The 11480-nt window shown below is 44.2% G+C and overlaps 1 protein-coding gene across 1 annotated transcript in view; it reads right to left on the reverse strand.

The window, feature by feature from the left end:
• The window catches only part of TEX14 (testis expressed 14, intercellular bridge forming factor), a 62121-nt gene that overhangs the window by 24776 nt on the left and 25865 nt on the right, over nucleotides 1-11480 (reverse strand). Inside the window, exons 11-17 of the mRNA XM_019636645.1 lie at nucleotides 9814-9965; nucleotides 8728-8918; nucleotides 8201-8351; nucleotides 5612-6534; nucleotides 2768-2874; nucleotides 625-750; nucleotides 327-415 (exon numbers count right to left, since the gene is read on the reverse strand). Of these exons, the coding sequence (XP_019492190.1) occupies nucleotides 327-415; nucleotides 625-750; nucleotides 2768-2874; nucleotides 5612-6534; nucleotides 8201-8351; nucleotides 8728-8918; nucleotides 9814-9965 (1739 nt within the window). The remainder of the gene's footprint in view (nucleotides 1-326; nucleotides 416-624; nucleotides 751-2767; nucleotides 2875-5611; nucleotides 6535-8200; nucleotides 8352-8727; nucleotides 8919-9813; nucleotides 9966-11480) is intronic.

An 11480-nucleotide genomic window follows, 5' to 3' on the forward strand; every position in this document is an offset into this window, starting at 1 on the left:
TACTTTAACAATGTTATATATTAAATATATTGTGTATTTTTCTATACTTGTTATATAGTATACATTAATATATAATAGAAGTATTTCCTATATAATATTGAAATAAAAAGAGCATTTTTTTCTGTAGTTTGTAATAAGAAAGGACTTGCTTTTTTTTTTTTAGAAGAAAACTTGTAAAGGACTTGCTTTTTAAATGGTATGATCTAACAGAAAAAAAAATGCGAGAGGCCAATGCAATACAGGCTGTGCCCTTAGAGATAACAATCAGGCTAGAAATATACTTTAAATCTCATTTTGTCCAACAGAACGCATGCTTTTATACTCACTTTTCCATTTCAAGTGAGGCTTTCCATCAGCTTCATTATTTTTTGACTTCGCATTACAGATTTCAGAAGACATGGATTCCATACTGATCCTGAATTGCATACATTTTTTGGAGAGGAAGGGGAGCGGGGTGGACACAAGCACATCAGTTTGCTCAAGTTCTTGACACAACCCTGAGCCCACCAGCCCACCCAGAGGGCTGTCTCCTACTCTTTGAAACTGTTCCTGGGGTTGCATTGACTCCTGCCCACCACCAGAGGGCACAAGACACTCCAACTTTCAGCAAGCAAGGCTCCTTACCTGGTAGAGCCCTTGACACTGCTGGCTGCCACTGAAGGTCCCTGCGGGTGATTTGACACAGTGAACAGTGCACTGTTTAGCTGTGTCACTTGGACTTGGGCATTGGACTCTCTAGGCTTTCCCTGGCTAAGACATGAAAGGACTTTGAGTTAGCAGATCTCTAGCGGTTTTCTTAGTTTCTAAGTTTAGATTTCATGATTCTAAAAGTGCTCTTGGGCAATTTCAGAAGTACAAGAAACCCACAATTGAAATTCACTTTCACCAGACAGAATCCTGGTCCTCTGGCTGTTGCAGAGCCCACCCAATGCCTCAGAACACGGGTGGTGGTTCAGTCACTATTGCTGCCCTGCGATCAGAATTCTCTGGTAACAGGCCCACCTGCATATCAGCGATAGCACCATAACTAATATTTGTAAAAATGGACTTAAGGCACCAGAACATTCAGAGATTTTCAGCCTAGTTTCACGGAGTTCTAGATCCTGACTCGCCACTGGCTAGTTGTCTGACTTTGGCAAATTTCAATCTCTCTTGGTCAAGGTTTCCTCATCTGCAGAGCAAGAAAGAGTCTCTTTCCTCTAAATATCCCATGATTATATATATATTTCATTGTGTAAGACACTATGTCTTCGAAATGTGTAAGCTGTGGCATATACATGAATTCCCTGTTACCCAGAATGCCCTGCTCTCCCTCTGGACCAGAGAGCAGAGAGACGTTGAATTGGAAAGGTCAGATCTGATCAGCTTCCTTATCAAGATTCTCTGAGATGTTCAAACCCTTTGACCTAGTAACTCTGCTTCTGGGAATCTATTAAGCACATAACCAAAATGCAGAAAAAGATTTATTGACACTGTGGCCTTGTGACTTGGCAAAAAAGAATGAAACAACCTAAAATTCAACAATGGGGAAAATCCAACAATTTCAAAATAAGTTTAATAACATTGGGATAATGCTCATGTTCTAATGTAAAGTGAAAAATGAGGATATAGTACACTGTAATTTTAACAACATAATTGGGATATACTCAAACTATATACATGTGCTATAAAGTTATACACCTGAAATTTATGTTAGTAACCTCAACAGATTTAATTTTTAAAAAGGTATATACATGTATACAATTATAATTTTACTTTTTAAAAGCACACAAAAAGACTGGGTGAATTAGTAGCGTAATGTTAAGCGTTACTTTGGTCTGGTTTTTGTTCTTTTGAAGGAAGAGAGTGAAGCTGGGCAGGGAGGCCACAACTACAGTTTTTGCTTTGTCATCGAATGGCTATGCTGGCACCCCATCTGCTTGTATCAGAGATGTGAGTGCTAAACCTTCCGACGCCTTCAGTTAGTTAGGTTGTCTTCAATCATTCCCTTCATGAAGGTAAAATACACTACGCTAAAATGTCTGGGCATTTTCCTGGATTCTCCCTTATGTACAACATGCAAGGAACAGCAAACTTGTCATTAGTCTCAGTCACCACTGGAGGAGGAAGCAAAAATTTTTTCCAGGACTGACTTCAAAGGTGTGGTTTAATGCTGCCAATAAACCACAGAAAATGAAAACTAAAACTGATATACTAACTAGTCTATCTTGAAAAACGTTTATTGCTCCTTGAATATGTTCCCCCTATGCAAAATAAAATTAGTTCTACATAAGTTCTTAAAAACCCAGTGTACACATACGCTCTCCTTCCAGTGGTTTCTGCTGAAGCTATTTCACTTCGTGATCTGGCTGGAAACCAGAGGCTGCAGGGTAACAGTGATGTTGTTCAACCCCCTCCTTCTGCCCTCCTGTCAGTGACACTTACTTTGAACCAAAGAGCTTGGTTTCTGGAACAGTGGCAAATGGAATACCTGGCATTTCTTTTTATAAGCAAAACCATGTGGGCAGCTTCAGAAAGGCAAGGTGCTTTGCTTTTGACACCTATTGAGTTGTCTGATTAATCTGCACCTTTACCTTTTGATGTCGCCTACAAGGTTCCATTATACTGCTGTTTTTGCTCATGTAACAGAGAAAGAACCTGCCAAAATCTGCTGTGGGTTGCTATTCTTCATCATTCAGGCTCTGTCGTTGGACATATGAAGATGGCCTCAGGGTCACACGGGAGTCTAAAGGCACAGTGTACAAAGAACAATAACATGTTAACCTACCTGCTGGTGCTTTGGTTCCTGTTTCTTTCTAAACTGTTGCTGGCTCCTTGAGTGAGCTGAAATTGTTCACCTGTGCTCTGTTTTCCAGGGCCACAGAGAGTTGGCAGCTTGAAAAGCAGTAAACATGTTTCAGTGCTTTGATGAAGGAATTCCGTTTCTCTTCACTCACATTCTATTTTTAAAGCCATATCAGCTAAGTGTGTAGTAATCACCAGACCTACCAAGATGGTTTCCCTTTGTATGTTTCATAGCTAGTAAGTCTTAGCTGGAGGCCTTTACATAGGAATGTTGGCCCCCAGCAACCCAGTCCAATTAGGGTGCAGGTGAAGAATAAGCAGACAAAACAGACATCAAGATCCCCAAACCTCCCCCTATGTTATATGAAGGCAGCAGGCTTTGTGGCAGGAGACCTGGGCCCTGGATTCTAGTCTGATCTTTACTCAGACTATCCAGTGGGGATGCTGTGAAAATAAAACACAGGAAAATAAAGGCTTTACTACTTTGGGAATAGTAAAATAAATGAAAGCCTATGCCGTTTATCCAAAAGGAAGACTTTTAAATTAAAAATTAAAATTCCAATTTTAACAAACTTGTTAACTGTATTTCCTAACCTACAGCAAATGAAGGCAACAGATGTGGGGCTTGGGGAAGGCAGCAAGATGCCCCAAAGTGAGAGGATGCACAAAAGCAATCATACGCTCCCTGATGTATGAGCTCCCGAGGCCTTTGCATGGGGGCAAAGATCCTTAGCAGGGGCTGAAGGTGCCACCGTGTCACGGAGCATCACAATAACAGATGTTCGGAAAAATGTCAAAGCCACCAAGGAAAGGTTAGAATATATTCAAAAAAGGTTATTTAGAATAATGGGAAGTTTATAATGTTTTCATTCAGTGTGACTCAAAAATTAAGAACTGAGAACTTAAATGAATGAATTTCAATTATCTGAAAAATTCACTTAGGTAAAAATGCCTTATTCCTTGATTATGCTAGAAAACCAGGGAAGACTTTTTAAAGAAAAATTAAACGTGGTATAATTGTTTAAACACAGTCATATGTACTAGTAGATGGTTCCCAGCAATGGCTGCCATTAATTCCTTTTCTCCCTGCCCATGCTGCCACTTGAGAGCTAGAGTCTATTTCTCTCCCCTTGAAATCTGGTCTGGCCTCATGACTTTGACCAACAGAAAGTAGCAGAAGTGACACTGTCCTAGGGCTGGGACTAGGTTTTAAGAGGCCTGGAAGCTTCAGCTTTCACTTGGGAAGCCAGCTGCCCTGCTGTAGAGAAGCTTGGATGAGATTATTTAGTGAATAAGAAGTCAAGTGCAGAGAGAGGCCACCCAGAGGAGCCCAAGGCACCAGGCATGGGAGTGAAGTCTTCTGGGGCGTTCTTGCCCAGCCCGACCTCTGGTTGAATGCAGTCAAGGAAGTGATCCCAGCCCCTGGGACATGTAGTGGAAGAATTACCCAGGTAACCCCTATCATATTCCTGACCCACAGAATTGTGAAAAATAATAAACCAATGTTACAGTAAACCATTAACTGGTTTTTTGTTGTGTTAGCAATAGATCACCAAAACATAATATACAAGAAGTTATTTCTAATGATTTTTTTTAGCAAACTAATTTTTAACAGAAACAGAAATATTAGAGTCTAGGTAAATTCTTCATGCCTTTTCTTTATATAAAAACAAAATGCCCACACTTTTCTGAATGTTCTAAGAGAGGACAGAAGCCTTGATGAAGTTCATCAGAGTGCGATGAAAGAACACGGGAGTCAGGAAACCGACCCCTAGCCAGCTGCGGGCCCTGGCCATAGCATTAAGGGCGGTGTGGTGGGAGCTGTCTGCCCTGTGCAGGCAATAAGGGGGCACACAGTAAGTGGAGAATTTTAAAACAGTAATAAAACCCACTAAAAGGCGCTTGCTTTTATCACCATTGGTCAGCAATTCCAGTTAATTTCAGCAATAAAATCCTCCTTCCGATGCAGTTGACCTCTCCTACTCCACCCCCGTCTCGGTAAGGAACACCTGGACCTCGGAAGTTTAAATTACTGAGGTTGAGCTTCGCACTCTGCAAAATGATGGGGTGATCCATCTGTAAAATTCTATGATTCAAGAGGCAGCCAGCTTTCTATGTGTGAATTTGTTCAAATTCATTCATTTATTCATTCTCTCAATGACCATGTATCAAGAACCTTCTATGTGCCAGGCACCTTGCTAGGTGTTAGGACACAGGATGCGAGGCCCCATCCTGAGGAGCTCACGAAGAAGCCCCTCTGCTGCCTCCCTAAGCCTCAAGCTAAACCTCCCAGGCCAGCGCCCATGGTGTCTTCTCACCTTCTCTGAAGCATCTTCTTTGACCATCAGGTCCCTCTGCCCCCACTGGTGTTTGAGCTACTCACAGGTAGAGCTGGTGGCTCAGTCATCATCATATCCCACTGTCTAATTACTATATAGCCTCTGGCTCTATAAAACTTGTTAAATGACTGAATGAATAAGCAATTTAGAACGCTGGATTAATACCTGCCAATAATATCACAGTTAGTAAGTTGAACCATATAAAGTTATCAATTCTTGATTATTTCGACTTATAATACAGCAATTTCATATGGTTCAGCCTGATGCATAGAATTTACAGAGAAGGACATGAGCTGTGTGTTAGGTGTGGAATGGGAGGTAAAGAGTATCTGCCTTGGCACTCTGTCCTAGAGGCCTTATTTCCCAAAGCTAAGAGGACCCTGCTATGAGTTGCTTGTATTTACATGTCCTTGCATACAGGTGGGAGGCAAAGCTGACCCGGCCCCAGATCCTGCTCAGGCGCCCCGCCTCCCACTTCTTAGCTTTACCTGATGGCTCTTCTCTGACGGATCCCCAATGCTTTCTTCAGAGACTTGAGTGAAGGCGGTGAAAGGTTTCCAGCCACAGCCACTTCTTTTCCTGGACCTTTTACTGAAATGTTCCCCTTGAAAGTCTCTCGCTGGAGGCCTTGCTAGGGTTGGGCACGTGCCCCCGGCATCCAGCCACTGGGCCCCTGGCAGCTGCATGACGGGAGGAACATAACTGGAAGCTGGGGGCCCCACGGCTGAAGGCAAGTCACAGATGTCAGCAAACTCTCTTGAAGAGGCCCACAGAGACCTGCTCTCGTCCTGCTCCTTCCGCACCATCTCAAGATAACCGATTTTCCGCTGGACTTTCCACAGCACGTCGGCACTCTGGTGCAGCAGCACCTGTGCAATCTTGAGGTTCAGCACACACTTACTGATGTACTCCTCGGTCATGGACTTGTTGCTCACATTGCCCTTGGCTTCTCCGGTTGGCTCAGGTAGGCTGGGTGAACTAGGCAAACTCCTTTGCCAGTCCCAGTCCTCAAAGCAGAGCTCTGCGTCAGCTTCCAAAGAGCTCTCGTCCTCGTCATAAAAATAGCACACCTCTATCTCCATCTTTTCCAACTCTTCTTCCAGAGACTTCAGCTCATCTACCTGGTTTGGTCTAGCCCCCTCGAGAGATGAGCCAGCTCCTGGGGACTCCTTCTGTTTGTCATCTCCCACGTCCAGGCAGCCTGAGTATATTTTGTTCACTTTGAAGATGCCAAGGCTCACCTGACCTGGGCTGGGGCTCATGGCCTCTTCTGCCCCAGGGAAAGCAGGAGCAGCAGCATCTTGGTCCTCCTGAGTCTCCTCGGCCATGAGACTTGGATCTGGGACCTCAGGATCTGGTGTTGCTTTCTCGGTGGGTGAAGAGTGACCCCTTGGCAAATGAAGCTGACTGCCTGTTGACAGAATTTAATCATGCAAATGATTAAAGCGATCATGTGCAGCAATTAAGGAGTCTTGGGTGGCATAAGAATGCAGAGAGACGCTTTCTATTTTCCCACTCCCTTCCCAGGTGTGCAAGACCACCATATATACTCAGGGTGAGAGGGTATTTCTAAGTTAGGCGTAAGTTCCCATTTTAACATGGGTGAAGGTAGAAAATCTGGGAGGGATCAAACCCTGGAGGAAGTGTTCTAAGCTTAAATTACAGTGTGGTCAAAACAAAACATGCTTAACTGTCAGAACTCGCAAATTATAAGCCCCTGAATCTTAAGAACTAAATTCATGGGCCGGCCGAGTGGCGCGTTGGTTAAAAGCTGGCTTGGGACGCCAGCTCTGTGCAGCAGTACCCCGGTTCGGATCCCACATGAGGGCCAGTGACACTGCCCTCTACAGCTAAGATGGTGAACAACAGCTCAACCTGGAGCTGGGATGCAGTGAGTCGCCGGTGACGGCATAGGCTGCAGCCCCTGCTGCAGCAGACTGTCGTAAGCTACTGTGTGTGGCCAGCAGCCAGCGTGAGCGACCAGCAGCTGGTGTGAGCTGCCAAGAGCCACCGTGAGCGGCCATCCATAGGCCGGCGACTGATCTGCCTCACCCGGGAAGAGCACAATGATAATACCAACATGGGCCAGTGAAGTGACGTCCTCCACAGCTAGACTGAAGAACAAAAGGACAGCAACTTGTCTGTTCCCCTTCCCCAGATTCCCCAGCGCTGTTCCCCCCACCACCAAATTCCTCAAAAAAAAAAATCTTAAAAAAAAAAAACTAAATTCATAGCTTTCTTTACACACACAAGTGTTTGAATATTCATGTAGGTTACAGTTATGCTCTTAATGAACATCTATTAAAAGCAGTTGAGACACTGTCCAAGGCGCCATTGCATCATGGGAAGAATAATACCTTAAAAAATAACACCAGGGACTGACCACCCATCACCCCTAATTGATGGTGCACAACTTGCAGAGAACAGAAGGGAGGACCCAAAGTAATGAGAGCTTGGAGGGCTATTCTGGAAGCCTCCAGCCCTGTCCAGAGAGTCAGAAAAAATGGTCAGTTGGCCTGGGTTCCAGCTCTGTAACAAGCTCTGGAATCCTGATCGGGCCACGGCTTCTTGGAACCTTAGTTTTCTCATCTGCAATATGGGGGTGTTAAGCCAGATGATTGCAAGGCCTTTCCCAGCTCTGAATTCTAAGGCTTCTGAAAAGCAGTAAGGCTCCAGGAAAAAATTGGAAAGAAACACCAAAATGCTAACGAATTATTTCTAAGAGGCAGAATTACAATAAGTAATTTTCTTCTTTGTACTGTCTCAAATTTTGTATAGTGAGCAGAAATCATCATTTAAATGAAGAAATCATCCTTTTTATTTGTGAAGCAATTAGATAAATTCCTAAAGGTAATTGTGCTAGAAATAAACTAGTTGTTACTGCTAAGTTCTGGATCCAACCAAGGTGTCTATGGAGCTCAAAAGCTTAACAATAATTTCAGAGATCTTGATTTTTGCCCCTAAGACATCCATCTTTTCCCAGTATAAGTGATGCGTACAGTTTGAAGGAGTTGACTAGTTGCAGCTCCTGACTCCAAGAACACATTCATGCCCAAACCTGTGGTTTAAGGCCATACCTGCTTCCCTCAGCTCTTTTATTTCCAAGTCAGGGGTCTCTTTTGGGTGGTCTGAAGTCAGTCCTAGATAGACATTGACATCAGGATGCAGTTCATATGTCTGCGCCCTGGGGCTCTCAGCTGGCTGAGTTCTCTGGGCTCCAATAAAATCCTGTAACAAGGGGAATATTGTCAAGGACATATATGCAATCATCAGAATGTCACTGGTGTTTCTGACACAGACCTAGATATCATATAAACCCCGTCTTACTCCTGCTGGGTCGACTGGTCTAGTCCTAATTAGCTCATTCATTATCATTATTTTAAAAGCAGTAACAATAGCTGCCACTCATTGAATCGCATCATATGCCTACAGGGTGCCCATACTATGCAGTGACCCTTCCTAGCCGCCCTCATCAAGTTTCTCAGGAGCACAGAAAGGGTGCACTGAAATGAGAATTCCCAAAACTTCTTACAAATTGGTCTCTAACTCCCTACTGCCCTGAGATGAGCAAGCAGAAATTAACCCCTAACAGTTCAGAGCTTACCTTTAAGTCATTCTTCAGAATATACCGGATATCTTGAAGGTTCATAGTTCGGTCTTTCTGCTTGACCTGGATGCTTGACTTAACAATATCATAGTAAGGTTTTGGAAGCCTGTCATCAGCTTCTAAATAATTTCCCAAGACTATGGCTTCTTTAATAACTGAGCCATCTAAGCCATCCCAGGGTATGCTGTCTGTCAAGGAAAAAGTCAGAGGAAGGAGTAACATTAAGAAATCAGATGAAATTGGGTAACCTTAGCCAATCTTAACCTTAACTCAACCCCTTTAAACATTCATTTCTCTCTGCAGAAAAACTACCTGGAGCCCAATCACAAGTGAGAAGCCACTTTACCTATTTACCTGAGAAATCCCTGCTGCAGAGACAGGAAAAAGTAGTCACAGAATCATGGACACAGGGGCTTCCCACTGACAGGCCTAAGGACCACAGCGAATGTTTCATGGCGTCAGGCTGGGCTTCCCAATGCATTCCTTTCATGGAGGGTGCTGTTTTGCCTCTTAGACTGTAAACACTGCTAAACAGGGGCTGCCTCTCATGTACTCCCTCAAGAAAGTGGTTTGCCTGTGTGTGCACGTGTGTGCGTGAATGTGTGTGTGTCCCTCTCCAGAAGGATTCCTGCTGTCTTTAGATACGTGACCACTTCCTTCGAGTTAGAGTCCTGCATGATGGGAAGGGCCTCTATGTCTTCAAGTGACACTGTTTACACACACACTCAACCTTGGGTGTGTTTGATTTCCTAGTTTACTTTTTCTCCACTTATTTATAAACTCTTAAGGGACACTTCACAGGGACAGACCCCTAAGTGTTGTCAGCAATATTACTTAGAGTAAATGTATTACCATTGACAAGCTGATAGGTAGACTTTATTGAGTCTTAAAGAACAGGTTAAAAGAAAAAGATTTCTGGGAGATTATCCCATATCTTCCATAAGCACAAAGAGGTTTCCTTGAAGAAATCTCTTTTTTCTATGTCCTGCATTTTCATAAAACTTAGTAACTCTTGGGGTTGGGGGCGAGAATCCAACCTAAGAATAGGGACTTTGGTCACAGTCGATGTGCTCTTTGATCTACCTGTTAAAATCTCCTGTATGATCATAGAAAAGCTGTATATGTCTGACTTCACTGTAGCTGCTTTCTGTAAAATCACTTCCGGGGAGGCCCAGTTGTACAGCTCGGTTGGCAGGGGTACTCGAGTCAGGTCCTTGGGTGTACCTCCGTCCTGGCTATAGAAGGAAACATAAGGTAGGGCTCGTGTCTTCAAGGATCGTTCTGATCACGGTACAGTACATTTATGAAACATTCGCCTCTGAAGATTAGCAACCTCTCTTTGAGCTTCTAGAAATGCAACAGATGGTGAGCTAATCCAAGCTGCCCACTATTCAACACCTGCAGTTCCTCATCCTTCCTGCCCTGCCCACCCTCCCACCTCATGTGGCCATTCTCTCCTGCTCATCCACTCCACTCACATCACCGGGGCTGTCTGTTTCTCCCACGTGCCAAGCACATTACGACTTCAGGTATGCACTAGTGGTTTCTTCTGCCTGGTACACTCTGCCCACAGATCCTAGTACGATTGCTGCTGCTTCTTCTAAAAGAGGTATTAGCTGGGGGCCGGCCGGGTGGCACGGTTGGTTAAGAGCGCAAGCTCTGAGCAACAGGGTCACCAGTTCGATTCCCACATGGGCCAGTGAGCTGTGCCCGAGCTGAGCTGCCACTGAGCTGCCACTGGGTGGCCAGATGGCTCAGCTGGTCAGAGCACGTGCTCTTAACAATAAGGCTGCAGGTTTGACTCCCACATGGGATGACAACTAGATTGAAAGAGGCACTGGACTTGGAGCTGAGCTGCGCCCCCCACAACTAAGACTGAAGGATAACAACTTGACTTGGAGCTGATGGGTCCTGGAAAAACACAATGTTCCCCTTCCCCAATTCCTCAACACTGTTCCCTTTCCCAATTCCCCAATAAAACCTTTAAAAAAAATAATAAAAAATAAAAGAGGTATTAGCTCAAAAATCACCTCCTCAGATGGGCCTTCCCCGACTACCTAATCTAAAGTGATCCCGTTTTATTGGCTTTAGAGCACCAATTATCTGAATTTCTTATTCATTTATTTATTGTTTATGATTTGTCTCTCCTCCACTAGAGTCAGGTCTAGGAGGGTAAGTAAGCACCTTATCTGTCTTTTATGTCACTGTATCTCTAAACTTACACTTCAATGCTTACTTTTGAATAAGGCTCATTCAAGACCCCCTCCCACCCCAACCCATCTGTTTTATCAAAGCCTTCTGGAACTCCTGCAGCTCCTTGTGATTGCTTCTTCTCTAAACTCTGCTCTTTTAGGATTGAGCCCTCTCGGTTCAGCACCCAGAGACTCAATGATTTACTTGAATAACTCAACTTCCCAACCAGACTCCTTGAGACCCCAGTCAGAGCATCTTAAATGTATTCTGAGCCAACAAGATTCCTCAGAGTGGGTCAGCGCTGACTTCTGCCCACAACTGTCAGGAGCATCAAATGAGATCATGTAAGGAAACACTCCTTGAGCCTAAAACACTATGGAAGTTAGGAATTAACATGAACATATGGTAGGCTTTTGGTAAAGGCTTGATGACTGCTGGCTGATAATTAAGAATTAAGTTTTTAGGGCCGGCCGAGTGGCGCGATGGTTAAGAACTGGCTTGGGATGCCAGAGGGCCCCGGTTCGGATCCCACATATGAGGGCCAGTGACACTGCCCT

Source organism: Hipposideros armiger, unplaced genomic scaffold (genome assembly GCF_001890085.2).
Source record: "Hipposideros armiger isolate ML-2016 unplaced genomic scaffold, ASM189008v1 scaffold_29, whole genome shotgun sequence".
NCBI lineage: Eukaryota > Metazoa > Chordata > Mammalia > Chiroptera > Hipposideridae > Hipposideros > Hipposideros armiger.